The sequence below is a fragment of the Gopherus flavomarginatus genome, chromosome 7, assembly GCF_025201925.1.
Source record: "Gopherus flavomarginatus isolate rGopFla2 chromosome 7, rGopFla2.mat.asm, whole genome shotgun sequence".
Taxonomy (NCBI): Eukaryota; Metazoa; Chordata; order Testudines; family Testudinidae; genus Gopherus; species Gopherus flavomarginatus.
The window spans coordinates 9,077,700-9,099,765 of NC_066623.1; the positions used below are offsets into that span (position 1 = coordinate 9,077,700).

Here is a 22,066-nt window from a genome sequence, read left to right on the forward strand (position 1 = left end):
CCTCTGGGTGAGGGGGAAGAGAGATTAGCTCTCGGTAATTCTCTTTTCCAGGACTGGGAACGGGGAGGGTGGAGTCCCTCTGTTTAGATTCACGGAGCTTGCTTCTGTGTATCTCTCCAGGAACCTAGGGAGGGAACACCTGGAAGGGAGAAGGGGGGAGAAATGGTTTATTCCCCTTTGTTATAAGACTCAAAGAATTTGGGTTTTGGGGTCCCCAGGGAAGGTTGTTGGGGGGACCAGAGTGCCCCAAAACAATCTAATTTTTTGGGTGGTGGCAGTTTACCAGGTCCAAGCTGCTAACTAAGCTTGGAGGTTTTCATGCTAACCCCCATATTTTGGACGCTAAGGTCCAAATCTGGGAATAGGTTGTGACAAAGGGTCACACAACCTCAGTCAGTGGAGCTGATATCTTTACCTTATCTTCTGATTGCTTCCCTTTGCTTACCATCATCACCTCAGTCTTCTCAAGGATGTAACGTCAGCTAGCTCACTCTCATTCATGCTCATATATTGAGAACGAAACTAAACCACACTCTCTGGGTCAGGCAAAATGGATAGATGGAGCTGAGTATTATCAGCATATAGAAAATATGAGATTTCGTCCCATGTCTCCTCCTTATTTCTCTCACCCCGTAATGGCCCTATATGCTGAAAAGGAGGGATGAAATGATGGGGCCCTGTGTGGCACTCTCAGGAGAGAAAAATAATTACCTAAAACTACTCTCTGGGATCTCTTGTATGGAGAGAATGAAGTCACCACAAGACAGCCGGGTCCCCAAGTTAGCTGGCAGTAGTCCATGATCAATGTATGATAGATCAAGCACTATCAGTATGGACATCTTATCTTTAACTATTGCCAGAAAATCATTGACAACGCAGTTTCAGGTGCTGTAACCTGTTCTGAAGCCAGACTGACAAGGACTGAGAAGCTCAGAGGCATCTATGTAACCTGCTCCACAATCCTAGCCAAAAAATGGAAGATCACGATGACCCTCCTTAAAGGAGGTCATGACATTCTCCATCAGAAAAGGACTCGGTGTTTGCTCACTAGCCTTCACCAGCCAGGTAAAGCATGAGTCCAAAGCATGGGTTGTGGAATAGAGTCCAGCATGTCAAGAACTTCATGGAGCAGCACCAGCACAGGTTCTAGCATTGACCTAGCCTGCTCTGCTGTCACAGATACAGACAGCTCAGTACGGAGCTGGAGCAAAGTTCTCTGCAAAATAGCAAAAGCTGTTTCCTCCCAGAGGGAAGTGTAAAAATGAGTCCCCAGAGGAAAGCAGCCTAGACAGAGCCAGTTATGTGCTATGCAGGTAGATCTGCTGAGAGAGATGGTGGAGGTACTAACATCTCCTTCATCTCCTGCACAACCAAGGGCATAGGAGCTGGGGAAATCCTGGGTCAGGAGCAATAAGGACATATTACTACATTATTCACCAGTGTGGTTAGCAGCAGCTGCCCTAGGTGCAGCTATCACAGTCTCTGTTCTCTCACAGCCTTCGTGTGAGGTTGTGTCCCACTAGAAATCAGACTTTGATTTCCTGATTGTATAGCTATTCCCAAATTTTTTTCTGCTTGTCAGTAGTGCCATGTGCCTGTCTCAGCAGTCGGGACATGGAACACTTGACAGCAGAAACTCTGTCTCTGCTCCAGCAGGCCCGAATCCTTGTGCCCCGCTTTACAGTGCCCCACAAGTAGGGTCTAAGCATCTACACCTCCTCCTTCCCCACAACAAGGGGCGGAGTTTGTCTCCCTTTCCCCCCAACAGGGGGCGGAGTCTCGGAGCCTCAATGCTTCCCAATCGCCGCTCCCGCTAAGGGGCGGAGTCCCGTTGTTCCTTTCTCATCCCATCCCTTGCTGAGGGCGTGTGACGTCATTCCGCAACGGGGCGGGGGAAGCGAACCGCAGGTATCTCTAGTGCTCGGGGGCGGCCGCCATTTTGTTTCTGTGCGGAGGGCGGGGACGGGTTTCGCTGAGCTCCTCGCCTGCCGTTAAGTGACCTCCGCCCGCATCCCGATCTCGTCAGGGGCCGGGGAAGGCCGACGTCGTGGTGGACTCGAGCCGGCTGAGCTCGAAGCTGGTCGCTTATCGCCTGGGCCAGGACAGGGGGCTGCCCGAGGTGGGGTAATTGTGGCGGGAAGGGGCCTGAGGGGGATTTTTGGAGGGAGGGAGAGATTCTGAGGGGGTAATTTGGCGGGTGAAGGACCTGGGGGAAGGGCAGGCTCGGGGGGGTGATTGATTTCTGGACAGACTTCGCTGGGCCCTCACACGGGTGGCCCTGGCACCTGCCCAGTTTGCAGATAACCCCCGTGGTCAGACAGCCCGGACATACGCACCCCTCCCCCTCATGGCGGGAATGCCAGGGAGACGCGCGCCTTGTACCCTGACTGCGGATCGGGGCCGGCAAAGGAAGCAAATGTCGGTGGAGGAGCCTTCCCTGCGCATGCGGGGCCATCGGCCCTCACCGCTCTCAGCCGGCGGCCCAGTTCCCCGTGGCTGCTGTGCTAGCTCACGGGGAGGAGGATGGCCTGTGATGGACCTGGGACACAGGCAGTTTAGGGGTGAATAGTGTCAGTAGCTGAGATGGCCCTAGGAAGCCAGGGGATGTGTTGGAGAAATGCTGCCGTGGTAACCCTCTGGTGTGCGGGCATCACAAACGTGATGAGAGGGGATGAGTTCGGAGGGTGGAGGTCGCAGAACTTTATCCTGGTGGTGAACAGCTTTACAGTAGGGCAGGGCCTGGTTGAGACCTTGCAGAGTGAAGGTGGAGTAACAATGGGCTCCCGCTCAGCTGTTTTTCCAGTTGGCTACTTGATGATTTGGAAGGAGGAGCTTGGGAATCTACACTCCACAGCAGAGACCACCTCCACCTGGAGGTTGTGAGTTCAGCAAACTAAGCAGCAAGGGTCTTCAATTTCATCCTACTCATCTCTTCAGGGTGTAGCAATACTGGTCTCCTCTTGCCCCATCCCCTCCCCCTGCCCCCCGTGATGATGTGGGACCCTTGGAATTAGTGGGGAGTTGGGTCTTCCCTTTCCTTGCACGATTGGTCCCTGGTTAGTACTGACTGGGTCCCTCTTTGCATTTAATTTGTGTACACTTGGTATGCTGCGATGGCACAGCTGAACCATTGAAGTGCTTTAGTGTAGATGCTGCCTAAACTAATGGGAGGGTTTTTTTCTGTCTGTGGGTAATCCACCTCCCTAAGAGGCGGTAGCAACATTGACAGAAGAGTTCTTCTGTTGATTTAGCACTGACTACATGGGGATTTAGGTCAGTTTAACTACGCAACTCACGGGTGTGGATTTTTCACACCCCTAAGTGAAGGAGTTAGGCCTGGAGTGCACCAGAAAATTAAGTCAGCCTAACAGCTGCCTCACTCTTGCAAGACTGAATTGGTTAGGGTGTGATAATAAAAACTGGGATTCTCATTAATTTGCAGCTGAATGAAGGGAAGAGGAAAATTCCTCATCCCCAAAAGAGAGAAATTAAAGTCCTCGATTATGAGGAGTGGATATAAAGAGGAAGACTTTGGAGTAGGGAGTGGAGGCAAAAGGTGAGGGATTGAGGGATATACAGGGGGGAATGGCTTCACCCTGAAAATATAGTCAGGTATGCACTGATTCTGCAAATGCTTATGCATATGCTTAACTTTCCTACTCTGAGTAACTTCATTGAATTCACTGGGACTACTCACAGTAGTAAAGTTAACCACGTTTGCAGGATTTAGTCCATACTTTTTATACCTTTTGATTCATCCTCTCTTGTAACACTGTGCTTCCTCTTTTAAAACCTGGTGATAGAAGTGATTTTTTAAAATCTGTTTGAAAGAAATTTGGTAGGAAGGATTTTTACGATTGTCAGACGTCAAAGAAAGCGAATTGATCAAATTAACATCATTTTGATGCTGCTAGTTTGTAATATTCTTTGTATAAACTTCAGAGTTAAGAAATACTTTCAGGTGTGGAGAGAGACAAGTCAGAATTGCTGATAACTGTCAACGATCAGCTTCTGAAATGAAAGGTCATTCACTTGCCTTCTCATTGCAATCGTATTCAAGTATGATGATTCTAGTTTTATACTTCAGTTTTAGAATCTGTCTTAATATACAGATGGTGTGAGTTAGTAGCACACATATATATATATATATATATATATATATATATATATATATATATAGTTTATTCCACATTTTAAAATATGTATTCAGAAGACTCCTTTGGATGTACAAATGGACTTTGATTTCCTGATTGTATAGCTATTCCCTAATTTTTTTCTGCTTGTCAGTAGTCTCAGCAGTCGCTACATGGAACACTTTGACAGTAGAAACTCTGTATCTGCTCCTGCACTTCTTTCTGGTAGAGCAGCCAACTTGAAAAACGCCTGCGTAGTTCTGTGCTAATGGAGTTTTATGAACTGTGGTTGGTATGGATTATAGTATTGTGGTGCTGCATATTTACCTAGGCACTGAGTTCAGAATGTGATTCTATAGATAATTCTAAAATCTGGCTCCGGATTACAATGAGATTGGCGAAATAAATCTGTGCAATATCTTAAAACTTATGTTCTGAATTAACACACACACACACACACACACACAGCGTCACTGGTTTATATAGTAGTTACATATATAATATATAAAGAGCTAATTGTATAAGCCTTGTTATAATGTGGATCTTATTGGAAAAAATGTTTGAAGACTGTTTATTTTTGAGTACCCATGTTAATATACAGCACCAAAAACAACAGTTACAAGCATACACTAGTTTATGGCATAAAGTTTGAAAAGAAACAAACTTCTATAAACTTCAGTTCTGTGTAAATAAATATTTTAAAGAAAATATACATGTTATCTCAGTCTTTTCCTTTGCACCATACCATTGACTATTCTCATTCCTGTCCATTCCTCACTCTCCTCAAAAAGACTGACTTAAGGGTTCTCTCGCCTTCCTTGTATTAGTGAGTTGGAGCCCAGAACAATGAAAAATGGATTCTTTCACTTTATTTTTTCAAGTGAGGAGGTGGTTTTCTTTTCCTCCTCTCCACAAAGTATACTAATATGGATGTGAGGCCTGAAGCTAGCATCGCCACCTAGAGTGCTCCTATGAGCCCCTACTGGCCAATGACCAGGAAACCATATTCCATAAAAAACCTGGAGGAGAGGAGGGAGGAGGTGTACTGCTGTTGGCTTTTATGGAGGCATGAGGGATAAATCTGGGCAGTGAAGAAATTCTGTATAGGACACTGATGATTCAAGGCTGCATTTTGATTGGCCATGTTGCCCTTGGTGATGTCACAGATGTGCATGACCTCTGAGTGGTTATGTCATAGATACCTTTCTTTTTATGGTTATTGGAGCTAAAGAAAGTAACAATATTCTCAACTGAGGAAAGATGTAAAATGAAAATAAGCTTTCAAGGTAACTGAGTCTCATAGGTTCAGGACTTTAAAGATTATCAGTGCCTTGATATGCATCTGGATATGAACAGGAAGACTTGCAAAGACTTGAACAAGGGTATAATTTGCTTCTAGTGACTCACCCAATTAAATTGTGGTAAATAATAGCTATATTTTGAAGCAGCTGAAGCTTCTGGGTGGCCTTTCCAAGATAGTTCTGGATAGATTGTTATAGTAGTCAAGTTTAGAAGTGACAAAGGCAGGATAATTGTCTGTATTAGAGAGAAATGGATTGAGCTTTCCTGACTCTGTACAGTGTAATTACTGGTTCTAGAGAATCTGGCAGCTCCAAGGCCTCTAATAAAAGAATCTGCATATTTAATCCATAATCTGTTCCTAAAAAGATTATTGTAATAATTTGTGCTGCTGCTATCCATTTTTTAGCCACACCTCTGTTCATTGGCAAAGTAAAAATTCCCTGATCCTTCTCATGTAGATTGGTCCCTTATTATGCAGTTCTTGTTCTAAGAGATTTCCCAAAAATGTCCTCGTTGGAATAGTTTTGTTCCATCTTTATTCAAAGACTGCTTTTATTAAGCAAATTACTTTTTTTCAGTCACTTGAGTCGTCACTTAAGACAAATGTCAGTGTAATCATAAAATGTAAGTTACTGAGTGAAGTTAAGTTAGACAACTTATCCCTGTTTTATTTTTCCTTGTAACTAAATGTAACAAGTTTAGGGTGAAAAAAGATTTATGTACACATCCAAGTCTTAAGTCAGGAAAAAGGGGAAAAAAAAAGAACACAGAGCATTTATATAAAACAAGTAAGTTATTTGTGGAAACATTTACTCACTTCTTCCACATTTACTCAACCCTGAGTTTTTTAAGATAACCTGTTTTTTCCAGCCCTTACTACACCGTTCCTTATTTTACGTTTAGGAGAGTATTCTGTCTGTCTTGAAAAAGCAATAAATGCTTGAACTTTGTGCTGCCTTCCAAGAATTATTCTCTCTAGATTCTAATTCTCCAAAATAAAATCCCATCACAACCTCTTGAATTGCTGGCAAACACATTTTTTGTTCTGTTTTGTCACTGACCACCTTCTCTTTGGAAGTTTAAACCCCAACGGAGGATCAGACTTGTCCTTGTGGGTTACTTTGACGTGACTGATAGGTTTTTAAATCTTCATTCGTCCACATTCTGTCTTCAAAAAAAAGACTAAACCAGGGGTAGGCAACCTATGGCATGCGTGCCAAAGGCAGCACACAAGCTGATTTTCAGTGGCACTCACACTGGTCCGGGGGGCTCTGCATTTTAATTTAATTTTAAATTAAGCTGCTTAAACATTTTTAAAACCTTATTTACTTTACATGCAACAATAGTTTAGTTATGTATTATAGATTTATAGAAAGAGACATTTTAAAAACTTTAAAATGTATTACTGGCACGCAAAACCTTCAGTTAGAGTGAATAAATGAAGACTCAACACACCATTTCTGAAAGGTTGCTGATCCTTGGAGTAGACACTAAATTAACTTGAAATTGTTGCACTTAATCAAACATCCTGCAAGCGAGGCCCCCTGCTATATAATCTAGGGTTTCTTTGTGTCACAACTAACAGCCCACCTCTTACTTAGTGTTCCCGTAACAGTTTGCGACCTGTAATTTTGTAAATAACACATTTTAAAAGTCCTTAATGGTTTGTGTTCCATCGATATTCCTTAATTTGCATAGTGATGAAAAACATTCTTGAAGTTTTTGGAGTGGATTAACTATGCCAGCAGAAGCTCTCCCATCAGCATAGTAGCATCTTCACTAAAACACTATAGTAGCACAGCTGCAGCACTGTACGTGAAGACAAGCCCTCAGTGTGGGATTGAGGACTTAGTCCATAACCATTTTTGTGTCATGACAGCACAGAGTCCTAACTATACAACTCTTAGGCTATGTCTGCACTGCTGTAAGGTTTCCTATGTAGCTGCTCAATGCCGGCAGAAGAGAGCTCTCCCACTAGCATAATTAAGCCATCCCCAATGAGCGGCAGTGAACTCTTGATTTCTGTATGAACTAGCCTGTTGAATCTGGTTTAGTAGACTGTATCATTGCTGTGTATACTAAAATATAACCCTTCTTTCCCTTTAAATATTTCTGTGACAGATGCGACATTCAAAACGAAGTCATTGCTCTGAGTGGGATGATAGAAAGAACTGGGATCAAGGAAAGCACAATGCTCCCCATAAACGCAAAAAGAGGTCCCACAGCAGTGTACAAGAAAGCAAACCCGATAGATCACATCATCTTGAAGTTTCAGACAGGTAAAAGGCTCTTTGGATTACCAGTACTAATATCTCTAATTGTAACTAAAATTAATTTAAACCAAAAAATGTTTTGAGTAGACAAGACTGGTAATTCCTTTAGGATTTGGCTCATTATTTGCCAGGTTTAAGAATTTGTTTTACTGCTACAATGATCTAAATTATTTAATTGTGAATCTGATACAAAATATTAACATGTAATCTGTTTCTGTGAATACCCACATAGCAACAATATGTAGTATTAAATTTCAAATAAAATGTTTGTCATGTATATGAGGATAGGGGAAGGAGATGAAGGTTTGCTCTCTTAGAACGTTTCATAAGAGAGTAAGTATGGGTTAGATTGCTTTCATTCATTGTTCAGGTGTCTTTTCTCTCTCTTTTTTTCCTTTAAGAGGGGATATAGGTGTTCTGTGTTCTTCCTTTGAGAGAGGAAGACCATGTTTTAAAGAGCTCATCAGGTTGCTTCTAAAATGGTAGGAGTGGATGTGTGGCAACACAGGATGCTCTTTTCCTTGCTCTGCAGCTTTAATGGCCCCTGCTTTCTGAGGGGAGAGTCTTAACCCCAAAAATCTCTCTGGTTCTTAGTGTGTTAATGCAGAGTACTAATAAGAGGAGTAGCTCCTTTTTAGATTTTTCAGGGTGGCAAATTGGTTTTAAGTTTGTCTTTTATGCTTGTATGTTTTAAGGACATGGAAGAGGATCATTGGTGTATACCAAAGAAAGAGTGGGCTTGCACTTTATCTTTGATTTTTGTATGTTTTAAAGAGAGATTTTCAGTTGTTGGAGTGGAGTTATGCCAGGTGTTTAGACAAATATTTCCTATTTGGATATGGATTTCTTGTTACTTGTACAAGTTATTCTTCTTACACAATTCCAAAGTAAGGTAATATGTGTTAGACAGATGACTAAACCAGCTCCCTCATATAAACTAGACTGAAAATCTCTAGATGTTTGCTCGAGGTGGAGATGTTGTAAAGCAGAATTTGTGCTGTAAATAAAAATGTCATAAATGTTCAGTTAAACATTAGCAACTCAAGTAATTTTTCTTGTCGGACCACAAGTATTTTTAAAATGGAGAAAATTCACTTTAAATGTATTTTCAGTCATTATTTGGATGATAGATCCATAAATGAGAGAGATCATCATGACCGGAGATATGTTGAGGAATACAGAAATGACTTCTGTGAAGGATATGACCACAGGCATTATCACAGAGACTATGAAAAGAGTCACCATCACCACTATAGCAAATCCTCTGGTCGGAGCAGGAAAAGTAGTCATAAAAGGAAGCATAAGAGACATCATTGCTCCAGTCACCATTCACATTCGGTATGAGTAATTTTTAACTTTATTATTAATAGATTAGTGATAGACTTCTTAACTGAATGTTAAAACTTCAATTCCTAAGCAACAAGTAGCTTGGACAGATATATTTTATATATAAAGGGTTCATAGCTGAATCTCTTCCTGTGTGTGTGTATATATAAGTGTGTATATATAAGTGTGTATATATACTTATTAGATGAGAATTTTGGTACATAGTAAACAGATAGTACTAGGGAAAAAAATATTAGTACTATTTTATCCAAGACTTGATTCCATTGGAAATATCCTTTGGCCAATAGTTAGGTTACTGACATCTTGTGAATTCTGTTCTGGAAATGAATGAAGGCACCTTTCCTGCTTCACAATGCAACTGTCACAGTGTGGTCAAACAGCTGTTTTACAGCCAGTTTGAGACCCCACTGAACTCCAGTACTAAAAAGAATTGAAATATGTACCCTTGTATTTAAATTTGATAAACATGACATGCAGCTGATGCCTGTAATATGTTAAAAGAGAGACACTTCACCTCCATACCTTGCTCCTCACATAATTTTGATCATATGTCTGACTGATAGCAGTTGAATGTTTTATTGAAGATTGGATAAGCATGCTATTTGAATTTTTTTTTACTGTGCCCATTTGAATATTTTCAGCTCTAAGTTTTATGATTCTAAGTATTCATACTTCCCTACTCTTCAGTAGAAGCAGAAAGATGTGTTAGATTATACACTGCAGTTCAAGGGCTTTTTGAGTAAATTTTTCTCTCTTGTTTCTCTGAATATGAAAAAAAGTAATATTGCTTGATTTTTTTTTATTTCTAAAACCATTGTTTTAAAACCTTTACTGGTCAGACAAGGAACTCTCCCCTGGTTAAAAGTCCGTATATATACAATACAATAAAGATTTTTTCCTGTTTAATAGCAAGCTATTACTAAATAATGACATTGCAGTCTTAATCTTAGTCTTCACTTAAACCAGTGTTTGAGAGACAATTGTGTTTTATTTTCTGTTGCTTTATCACTTGAAGTATTTATCTGAAAATCTGTTCCTTGCCATGTTTTTCTTCTGTAACATAAACTGTGCCCTGTGAATTTCTGGGGACTGAATTTGAAATTGCTCCTGCCAACTGTTCGTGCCCTGGTGCATAACTGAATGCCTGAATGTCTCCCTGCTGAATGAATTGGCGTATTCTGCCCTGAATTCACTGTGATATATTGATTGGCTGGACGATCTTGGTGCCGTTTCCAGAAGAGTCACCGAAGGAAAGGATCGAGGAGTGTAGAGGATGATGAGGAGGGTCACCTGGTCTGTGAAAGTGGAGACGTACTAAGAGCAAGATGTATAGAACATTTTTCAACACTTTTTTTAAAAAAGGTTTTCAGCAGAAACTCTGTTTAGAATAGTATGTCAGAGGAGGGGGACTAAAGAAATCTTCATTGTTCTTTGTTTTGTTCTTTTGTGCTTTTTTGTTCTTTTGCATATCTTTTCTGTAGAATTTAAATACTATTATTCAAAAGTTCTAAAGAAGTAACTGAAGCTTGAGATTAGAACAAGAGATAGTTGTTAGCTAATTGTTTCAATGCCACTTATCCAATAACGTAACATATTCAATTGCTGAGATTTAAGTTTAATTATGCTTTTATAATGGCACATTTTAAAATCTTACATTAATAACATTCATCATTGGTTGAGTAGGTCAGTAATTGTCCTGACTTGTGTTTGTTCTTTTTAGATGAAATTATTGCCACGTTAGGGGAAGGGGCATTTGGAAAAGTAGTGGAATGCATTGATCACAATATGTAAGTATGTTAGTCATCTTCATAAGGGCACTGTCTCAACAAAACCCCTTGGCTGAGATCAGAAATGATAGTCCAAATATTATATTGCTTTGACGCAAAATACAGATTCAGATAAAATGTAACATGTCATATATTCTGAGAAGGAGTCTTTGTGCTTATCAGTATTGAAGGGACATCACAAACCTGAAATCTGGTCACACTTCAAAAATAAATGTAGTTTCAGATACTATTGCACCTGCTGCTGAGTTTGCCCGTCAATTTTTGTGTGGTTCTTCAATTATATTTTACTATCTTTTAACTGTTTTCTCTATCCTGTTGCTATGCAAAAGACACATACAGCACTTACAACATTTGGGAAACAGTGAAACTGTGGTTATACACAAAATGCTGCGGGTGCACAAAGTAAGCAAACTGAAAAATATATAAAAAAATATTCCTGGTTATGGAATATATCTTTGTTTTTCTGTTTCTCAGACAGCATAAGCTTGTTCTGTGATCACATTTCCCTTGGAAAATGTCTGCTAGCAGAGTGTTTCCTTCAGAAAGAGGCCAGTTTATAATATTTAACACTACTTTTTAAAAAGTACAGTACAGACAACAGCTAAACAGCAACTCCTCATTAATTGCCAGGCATAGATAAGTATTATCTCCACATCACATATGGGGAAACTGAAATATAGGTGGCACGGTCCTTCATTTCTTGTGCTCCTACAACTCTTGTTGACTTCGGGGGATTTTGGGTATGCAAGGGGATGCGGAATTAAACTCAGAGAAATTGCTTTAGATAAGGCCACACAGTGAGTGAGCCAGCATTATTATTGTTGAAGTTACTATTCAAGAGTTTGAGACCGGAGTTTCTAGCTAATAGAAATTTATTCAATCCACTAGATCACAGTAGTTTTTCAACATATCCATCAAACCTCTTATGAACACACAATAAAACAATGTTCTCCTTCCTCATAGAATATTATGATTGTTTATCAAGGAAATGTCATATTTTTGATCAAAACATTCCCCCTCCTTCCTTCTGTATGTATTGGATCATTTCAGCAATGTACTTAAAGCTGCAGATTAAAGTAATTAACTATGTGTTTCATATCTCCTGTTCCACTAACATTGTTATAGTTGATTTCTTCTTCTCTTTTTGATGGTTAATTCATGCTGTCATTTGAATAGTACTTTTCAAGATCTTGGTGTTAAATCTTAAATGATTTTTAAATCATTACCATTCTATCTGAATGAGTGAGAGAGGGTGAATTGCTTGGATCTGTGCTCAGTTTTAAGAGAGACAAAATTACAATTAGGGCTTTAAATTAGTTGCAGTTAACTCACGCAATTAACTAATTGCGATTTAAAAAATTAACCGCGATAAATCACAGTTTTAATTGCAATGTTTAAAGAATACTAATTGAAATTATTTTTGGATGTTTTTTCTACATTTTCAAATATATTGATTTAAATTACAACACAGAATACAAATGGAGTGCTCATTTATATTTTTATTACAAATATTTGCACGTAAAAAATAAAAGAAATAATATTTTCCAGTTCACCTCAGACAAGCCCTGTAATGCAATCTCTTTATCAAGAAAGTGCATCTTAAAAATAGATTTTTTTGTTGCATAGCTTCACTCAAACACAAAACAATATAGGCATTAAAGTTTTACAAGTCCACTCAGTCCTACTTCTTATTCAGCCAATTGCTCGGACAAACAAATTTGGTTACATTTACAGGAAATAATGCTGCCTGCTTGTTGTTTACGTCACCTGAAAGTGAGAACAGGCGTTCACATGGCATTTTTGTAGCCGGCTTTGCAAAGTATTTATGTGCCAAATATGCTAAATATTCATATGCCCCTTCGTGCATCAGCCACCATTCTAGAGTACATGCTTCCATTCTGATGACGCTTGTTAAAAAAAAAAAAAAAATGCATTAATTAAATTTTGACTGAACTCCTTGGGGGAGAATAGTATGTATTCTGCTCTGTTTTACTGTCGTTCTGCCATATATTTAATGTTATAGCAGTCTCAGATGATAATCCAGCACATGTTGTTCGCGTTAAGAACACTTTCACTGCAGATTTGACAAAACGCAAAGAAGGTACCAATGTGAAATTTCTAAAGATAGCTACAGCACTCAACCCAAGGTTGAAGAATCTGAACTGCCTTCCAAAATCTGAGAGGGATGAGGTGTGGAGTATGCTTTCAGAAATCTTAAAAGAGCAACACTCTGATGTGGAAACTACAGAACCCGAACCACCAAAAAAGAAAATCAACCTGCTGGGGGCATCCAACTCAGATGATGAAAGTGAGCATGCATCGATATGCACTACTTTGGATTGTTACCGAGCAGAACCCGTTCTCAGCATGGAAGCGTGTCCTTTGGAACGGTGGTTGAAGATGAAGAGACATACGAATCTTCAGCACATCTGGCACGTAAATATTTTGCAACGCCGGCTACAATGATGCCATGCAAACACCTGTTCTCACTTTCAGGTGACGTAAACAACAAGAGGGCAGCATTATCTTCTGCAAATGTAACCAAACTTGTTTGTCTGAGTGATTGGCTGAAGTAGGATTGGCTTACAGGTGCTCAAGTTTTACATTTTTATTTTTGAATGCAATTATGTAACAACATCTACGTTTGTAAGTTGCATTTTCATGAGAGAGAGAGAGACTGCATTACAGTACTTGTATGAGGTGAATTGAAAAATACTCCTGTTTTTTACAGCACAAATATTTGTAATAAAAAATTAAGTGAGCACTGACACTGTGTTCTGTGTTGTAATTGAAATCAATATATTTTAAAGAGTAGAAAACATCCAAAAATATTTTCGTAAATGATATTCAATTATAGTTTAACAGTGCGATTAATCACAATTGATTTTTTTAAACACTTGACAGCCCTAAGTACAGTGTTAACATTATAAAACAAAAAACATGCAGATTTATCAAATTACAATAGTGGGAAACATGCCTTTAATCTAAAATCCCATGCATCCTATGAAGTGGGTATTCACCCATGAAAGCTCATGCTCCAATACGTCTGTTAGTCTGTAAGGTGCCACAGGACTCTTTGCTGCTTTTAATCTAAAAGTAAGCTAATTCTTATACCTTATCAAAGTTAATTTTCACTGCAGCCAGCTGAGACATTAGGAAACAGCGAGAACAATGTGGTGTATATTGCAGAGAAACTTATTTGCAGTACTCTTCCCTCTTTGGAAATGAAAACCCTTTTTCAATATTTTTGTCACCTTGAGACTAGACTACTGTAACGTGCTGCTTGAAGTGAGATCTTGAGGCCATCTGGAAGAAACTGAAGCTAGTGTAAAACCTTGCTTCCTGCTGATTAACCAGAGCTCCTGTTAAAAACCATATAATGCTTGTCCTGCCTTGAAGTGCTAAAATTAAATGGCCAAAAACGAATCTGCAATTCTCTGTGTCCACAATCTTCGAGTGTCCCTGGTGGTGAGGGTGTGTTCGAATTTTAGATGTTTGAGAACTAATATAGTTAATCTTTTTTTTCCAAAGGAGAGGAATGCATGTAGCAGTTAAAATTGTGAAAAATGTTAGTAGATACCGTGAAGCAGCCCGTTCAGAAATACAGGTATTGGAGTATTTAAACACCATGGATCCCAGCAGCACGTTGTAAGTATAAACATGGAATATAAGCCAAAGAGTTAGACTTGCAAAATGAACCACATATGAGTTGAGTATTCACTTCACTTTCTTTCCTTTTTTTTAAAGCCGCTGTGTCCAGATGCTGGAATGGTTTGATCATCATGGTCATGTTTGCATTGTGTTTGAGCTGCTGGGACTTAGTACCTATGATTTTATTAAAGAAAACAGCTTTTTGCCATTTCATATTAATGACATTAGACAGATGGCATATCAGATTTGCCAGTCTATAAATTGTAAGTAAACTTAATGTTTTCATTAATGTCTGCATGCTTATCTAATTTTTTTTAGGAAAATAAATAAAATAGTGTGTGTGTGTGTATATATTGATTTCCATTTTCTCCTTCTTTTGTAGTTTTACATCATAATAAGTTGACTCATACAGATCTGAAGCCTGAAAATATTTTGTTTGTGGAGTCTGACTATGTAGTAAAGTACAACTCTAAAATGGTAAATTTACGTCTTTTATTCCAATTCCCATTGGACTGTGCTTACCACCACCTTTTACTTTGGTCTTTTAAAAATTAACTTGCCATGTGTAAAAGTTATAGTGATAAATAAAGTTGTCTTTCCTACCTTCCATATGCTCACTGAGATGGGCTGGCTTTCCTCTTAACAGACAAGATTAGTCTGATTTCAACCAAACAATCTCTAAAGTGGCAGAACAATATAATCTGATAGTTCACACATGTCTAGTGTTGCTTATTGAGGTTCTGGAGGTTCACAGAGAACTTTTGAGCTAAGAACTGTGAGTTGAACTTGTGCTTTTCCTGGCCACAAAAGTCCAGCATGGAGATACAGTTTCACTGCCTTTTTAAGAAGTGCTTGTTAGGTCCTTGCTCAAGAAACTCTCTCAATATTGAGAATTGTACCAGTTTTGCCCTGCATCTAATCTCTCTTTTCAGGGAATCTTTTTAGAAAGTTGTAGCGACACTAGTGATGATGCTTCAGATTTACTTGACCTCTATCAATTTTGGTTATGATATGGAGAACAGTTTGCTGTTGTCGGTTAATGTTCTGGCAGTTGACAAGGACAAGTGTCTCTATGCTGTTTTTTCTGTATTTGTCAGGTGGTGGTATGCCAGTGAGCCTTGACCAGGAATGGAGAGGGTTACTTGCCATTCTTTTTTAAGAGAGACCCGGAGCGTAGCATTAGGGTAACTGCTTGTCTGCCTAATAGCTTTGCCATGTAAGGTAACATAGTGTTCTGTTATGTTGCCCCTCCTTTTTTAATGTGCACAAGCTGCTTATGGAAATAGTGAGGTAATTTGGGCTTTGCTGCCCTCGGTTTGTGGATGAGGTCCAGTTCTGTTTCAGTTTCTTTAGATCTACAGTGGTGTAAGTTACTGTCTCTATCAGCATGTACCAAAGATTTAGGGCATGGAAAAGGATAAGAGAGGTGTAACATTAAGGATAACAAACAGATGAAAGGGCAGAAGTACAGTAATATGTGCCTTCTCTATTGAGTTTGCATTTTGTCACTTAAGGTTTGCAATTTCTGGCAGTTTTGCAATTTTGGATCCTCTATTTTTGAATGTTCAGAAAACATAATGAGTAAGAGGGCTTTTTTACTTGCATTTTAGCAAGAAGGTTTTGTAATTTTATTTTGGATGTAGATTTTGCCACAGCTATCCATGCCTAGTGTCATATCCAGATTGACTTGCTGTTATGCACTATACAGAATGTGGTTGCCCACTTAGTCAGCAGAGCTTCTCCCAGAAAACATATTGTCTATGATTCAAAGATTGCACTGGCTTCCAATTAAGTTAGAGTTCATCTCAAGTTGTTGATCTATAAAACCCTTTGTGGTTTGGGTCATGCATTCTTTAGAAACCACTTTATGCCTCATATCTTATTGGTTAGTTGAGTGTATTGGGACATTCTAGCATAAAATATTAAGATATGTTCAGCAGAGGCAAAGAATTTTCAGCAGCGGATGTTGATTTTGGAATTTCCATTTGTGCATATGTGCTCATGCACTGGGCTTCAGTACAACAGAGCCCATATTTGCTGACTTTCAGGACAAGTTGGAAAGCTTGTTCCTTTTGCTTTATGTATTGTGGGATTTTTCGTTTTGGTTTTTTAGAGTTGGGCTGAATGGGAGTAAATGTAGGGAGGAAGTGCTGTTTTATAGGGCTGGGCTGGAAGTTTATCATGTCATTAGGTCAACTGGAAACCTGTAGGTATTTTAAAATTGTGTATGAACCTAGAATTTTAAATAAGCATGTCTGTTAACAAAATGTAACACGTGTATGTTGTTTGTTACAGAAGCGGGATGAACGCACACTAAAAAACACAGACATCAAAGTTGTAGATTTTGGAAGTGCAACTTTTGATAATGAACATCACAGTACTTTAGTGTCTACAAGACATTACAGAGCTCCTGAAGTTATTTTAGGTCAGTAGAGACTTTCAGGCCTTCTCACATATGGGATCTTGGTCCTTAACTACTGTTCACTCCACAGCATCATTATTTTCCATAAACTGCTCTAACTAGTTGTTGACAGTCCTAATTATTTAATATATGGTCCTTTCTACTATTACCATCTAGTAGGTAATGATGGCCTACCCTATTAATAGCTCAACAAAAAGCCTCTTTCTTATTCTTAACTCTTCCTTTCCCCACCTATGACCAGAGAGGTGCTTACAGGCTATTTCACCTTGAACGGCACCTTGAAATATATTTTAACTACTTGTGCTAAACCGTCTGTTCCGCCTTATATTTGGCTGTGACACTCTTGGTATGACTACACTGCAATTAAAGGCCTGTCAGCTGGCTCAGGCTCAGATGTTGTAAAATTGTAGCGTAGATGTTCGGGCTCAGGCTGGAGCTTGAGCTTTGGGTCCCCGTACATGCCCCAGCCCGTACATCCACACCTCAGTTTTGTAGCCCTGCAGCCCGAGCCCTGCAAGCCTGAGTGACCTGACATAGGCCAGCCCACAGGTATTTAGCTGCAGTGTAAACATATCTGCTGATTACATTTCCCAGATCTGAAGAAGAGCTCTGTATGGCTTGAGCTTGTTTTCCTTGCCAACAGAAGTTGGTCCAATAAAAGATATTGCCTCACCCAGCTTGTCTCTCTCCTGGGACCAGCATGGCTACGATAACACTGCACATTAAAAAAACCTGACAGGTCTCATTTTTTTTCAAGCCAAATTCTGTTTTCTGTACTGTCAAAATTATTTCGGGGAGAGAAAAATTGTAAGGACAAATGGCTTAGGAATTAGGCAAACATTAGGTGGAAGTTGATTGGTAATTTATACAGTTTCAGCGTAAGCTAAAAATTAAACATGCTTTGGAATTTTTGTTTCTTTTGTAGCGCTGGGGTGGTCACAGCCCTGTGATGTTTGGAGTATAGGTTGCATTCTAATTGAATATTACCTTGGTCTTACAGTATTTCAGGTATGTATGTTAAGCAGTTCTGTACCATTTTATATTATGGGCTCTTGACTTGATTTTCTAGTGCCATCTACTTAAAAGAATGTAAATATAAGAGGCATAAAATATGTTTGCAAATTTAAGTATTATAATAGAAAGTGTAAATAGTGATACATTTATATAAAGATAACATGATGTTACATACAATGTCTTACAAAATATAAAGTAGTCATTCTTTTTTTTAAATCCTCTTAGCTTTCATAACTTTCTCAAGCAAAACACCAAAAGTTACATAATTTATTTGTAGATGTGGTAATTTACAGGAAGGAATGAAGTAGATAGAACTAGGTTCCAGTAGTCTTTTGGCTGATGTTAAAGTTTCAAAAAATAAATTCAGATGAACATGGTGAATTGCTGGGTATGCCACAAGTCCATTAGACTTTGTGGTGTTCTTATACTGCATATGACCAGGAGAGTATAGGGGCAATTATATAGATGAGTAGGAGGAGATATGATGTTAAAAGGCTTCCTATGCTTTCAAGAACCTTTGACGTGGTAGTTACATGTCTTAATAAGTTAGAGCATGGATGGAGTGAGTACCTCTAGGTTCTAATCAAAACTCTGTCACTGATTTACTGAGTGATCTCAGGCACATCACTCATTCTGTCTGTGTCTCAGACTATACATCAGTAAAATGGTTATAATAGGAACAGGTATTTAAGCATAATATTCATGAAGGATGAAAGTCACTATAAATTTAAATTGTTATAATACAGATCTACTCAGAAAATTCTGTTGTCTACAATATCTTAAACCAAATTTTGCTGCTAAAGTGGGTATATATTAATTTCCTTAACACTGTCTAGACTATAAAAAAGCTGATAAGATAGGAATAATTAAATGTGTATGTATGATCTTGTTTAGATTATAAACTTTTGTTCAGGGAACACTTTACTCTGATTGGAAAGCATAGTGTCTATTTATAGCGCTGCATAACTTATTTTTTGGTAATGTGTAATGATTCTGTGATAAAGCAATGGCTGACATTTGATGTGTAGAATAAGTATACTTAAGTGGAAGGGAAGAAATAGTGTATAAATTGTAATGACTTTTTTTCTACAGACACATGATAGTAAAGAACACTTGGCAATGATGGAGAGAATGTTAGGGCCTCTACCAACTCACATGATTAAGAAATCAAGGTAAATATGGTGGGGGGAGGGGCCTAATAGCAACTCCTGTATTTAGGTTGTGTAACACTTCCGATTCTTGTGACCTTTTTAGAGAAAATCTAACCTTTCTCTTGCTGTGGTGCTTTGAAATTCAGCAGAGTGAAAGTCCTGGAGCCAGAGAAGTGCTATACATTATAAATTGTGCTTAAGCAATGAGATGTTTGTCTATAGAGCTATAATTTGTGCCTAGGAATTCTAGAGCATCCAAAAACAGCCCCTGAAAATCTAAATTGTGCAGGTGATTATCCATCAGTAACTCACTAGTCAGAAGATTTATTGTACTTTCCAACGGTGTTCAAAGTGCATGCAAAATTTGGGTAGCAGCACTGGGAGGGAGATAGCTGTAACATTCCAAAAATTTCCAACACCTAGCAGTGTTGAGAGGATAAATAGAGATGGATGGATTTAGAGAAAGAGACTTCACAGTCAACAGTCTTTTGAGATGAAAGAAGTCTGTTCTTCTCTATTGGGGCAAGTCAGCTGGGTCTGAGGACACCCTTGTAACTGGTGAGGTGTGGAAGTGGTGTGGGTCTGCTGTATAGTGGGTCGAGGATGTGGGAGGACAGTGCATGGGATGCACTTCAGAGCCTAGTTCTTTATAAAATCCCTGCATCTCTGTGCACAGTGGGGTTTGGGGGATGGAGCTGGAGAGAAGCTAGTGGATTTGCCACTGTGCCAATCCATTCCCAGCACATCGGGAGTGAGGGGTGGAGTGAGAGGCAAATAGCACAAAGGTTACTCCATTTGTGAGACTAAAGAAACAGACATGGAGTAATACGAGTACTTTGGAGTGGTCTGGTCTGGGAAGGAAGGATTTCTTTCCCACAAGACAACAGGCACCTCCAGAAGACAGGCTTGGATGGTTGGGCTATGGGTTGTGCATGGGTTTAAGCTTTAGACAGCCTCTCTGCAGATTCAGGAAGATAGCACTGTGTTAGTTACATTAATTGCTTGCTTGTTGGTTACTTTTACAAATAAGCTTCAAAAGTTATTTTTCGGAATGAATGCTTATATTTGGCAGAAACTGGATAAGACTCCTGCATCCTCCCCTACCCCCATCTCCTCATCCTTTCCCCCCCAAAAAATCATCCTACTTGCTGTCGACAAGTGCATTTGTCAAGCATTTATTAGGACCCAGTAGCTTTTAGGTGTTTGGGGAATATAGTCCCTGAAGACTTTGATAATATCCAGTTGTACTAAGAATTTGACTTTGACAACTTTTTTTCAAAAACTAGAAGGATTAAGTGTAAGAAACCGAAATTATGATACAAGACTAACAAAAGTTATAAAAATCAGTAAGGCTGACATCCTCCCCTTTACATCTACCAGTCTAAGCTGAGGACAAATCTCTCTCTTCTTTGGAGCTTCTGGCTCTCTAACTTGTCAGTCATGTAAATATAGTTTAAATGTTTGCTTTTAGTGGTTTGAATGCCAAGGAAAATGAAGTAATTAACCTGCTTTGTCAGTATTCTGATATAGCAGTAGATACCAGGTTTTCTCATGTATGTATGTTAGCTGGAAAATAAAGGTTTTCTTGAATCCAGGTATAGAGGGATATGAAGTATACATCATTTTTATGGTGTTTCCAAATTACTTAGAAAGATGTAGATATTTCCAGGATCAAACTTACAAAATATTGCTTAATAAAACTCTTTCTATGCAGAAAACGCTATTTTCAGCATGACCAATTGGACTGGGATGAACATAGTTCTGCGGGTCGATATGTTAGGAGACGTTGTAAACCATTAAAGGTAAAACCCAAAGCTATCAATTTCTTTCTCAGCTGAATTCATATTTGTGAAGAATCTATGTACATGAGTTTTTCTTCTTTCTTTCAGGAATTAATGCATTGTCATGACTCAGATCATCAGAATCTATTTGACCTAATTCGCAGAATGTTGGAGTATGATCCAGCCAAAAGAATTACTCTTGATGAAGCCTTGCAGCATCCTTTCTTTGACTTATTAAAAAATAAATAATTCAGAGATCTTGTGTTTCTCCGAGGAGACTACATAGACTGTGTCAGTCAACAGAGCTAGCGTGAGATTTTTGTAAACTTTAATTTATTTTGTACATTAAATTTAAATATTTCCATATGTTTTGTATCACAACCATGTTTATCTTGTTGGTCAGTTATGGTCTAAATCATGGATATCAAAATGTAAAAATTAAAAGTAAGTTTTATTTTTTTGAAATAGGTTGCAGTTTTTTAAACTTGGCATACTAATACTCTTTCACAGATAGGTCTAACAAATATCACCTTTTTCTTTAGTTTGAAACAAGAGTCCATGTGTTTAATCATTAAAGCTTAAACGATGCTGGAAAAAATGTTGCATATGTACCTAACATTAGGTATGTACCCATACTTTTCTGTATGGAGACATGTAACATTATAAACTAGTATCCTTTAAATATTTCAAATATTTTACATGCAGTTTAATTTTAAAAGCCCTTAATTGTTTTTTGTTTTTCAAATTCAATAGATCTTACTGTAACCTTACTATTTAATACCTACTGAGCAGTAATCTTCTGAACTATGGTTAATGACAATTGCAAATCTAAAGAGAGGGGAGTGTACATTTGCATGGGTCATTTTTTCCAAGTGTTTGGTGTAATGCACATGTGCATACATATAATCTGACTAGTCCGAATTCCTGGAAATTTCTGTTGGCCCTGGTGCCCATACTGGCAAGTACTCCTTGGTTAAGACGACAGTCTACTAAGAGTATCACTGACATTTTCACTTTACGTTTGTTTGAATCTCTAAACGCCAACAATTTCCTTAGTAGTGCCTCACAGTGAGTGTTTTTGTGGGACTCTCCTGCTCTCCCAAACATAAAAACCTGTCCCTTTACTCTAATGAAAAAGAGGGTGGAGGAAGTATTGTCTACCCATGGATTTCAGGGTGAGGGAATCACTAAACTTCTGACTACCA

General features: G+C 38.8%; 1 protein-coding gene across 3 annotated transcripts; it reads left to right on the plus strand.

Annotated features, from left to right (window-relative positions):
- The first annotated feature begins 1,899 nt into the window (after positions 1–1,899).
- CLK4 (CDC like kinase 4) lies at positions 1,900–21,326 on the plus strand. 3 transcript variants are annotated; one of them, XM_050961597.1, is made up of 13 exons: positions 1,900–1,908; positions 7,557–7,714; positions 8,821–9,046; positions 10,292–10,382; positions 10,776–10,842; positions 14,374–14,490; positions 14,590–14,756; positions 14,876–14,970; positions 16,789–16,918; positions 17,841–17,923; positions 19,022–19,101; positions 20,795–20,882; positions 20,970–21,326. In XM_050961597.1, exons 2-13 carry the CDS (start codon positions 7,557–7,559, stop codon positions 21,108–21,110), a joined length of 1,443 nt encoding a protein of 480 aa, XP_050817554.1. In that variant the 5' UTR covers positions 1,900–1,908; the 3' UTR covers positions 21,111–21,326. The 3 variants fall into 3 exon arrangements, with proteins under 3 accessions (XP_050817554.1, XP_050817553.1, XP_050817555.1); XM_050961596.1 differs by lacking the exon at positions 1,900–1,908 and adding an exon at positions 1,915–2,119; XM_050961598.1 differs by lacking the exons at positions 1,900–1,908; positions 7,557–7,714; positions 10,292–10,382 and having other exon boundaries at positions 9,021–9,046.
- Positions 21,327–22,066: the final 740 nt, after the last annotated feature.

What these genes read in the sequence shown, in the direction of transcription:
- CLK4 (XM_050961597.1), top strand. Translation starts at nt 7,557, where the DNA reads ATGCGACATTCAAAACGAAGTCATTGCTCTGAGTGGGATGATAGAAAG. An exon ending in ATGGATCCCAGCAGCACGTT is followed by an intron (nt 14,491 to 14,589) that starts GTAAGTATAAAC and finishes TTTTTTTTAAAG; the next exon opens with CCGCTGTGTCCAGATGCTGG. An exon ending in GACGTTGTAAACCATTAAAG is followed by an intron (nt 20,883 to 20,969) that starts GTAAAACCCAAA and finishes TCTTTCTTTCAG; the next exon opens with GAATTAATGCATTGTCATGA.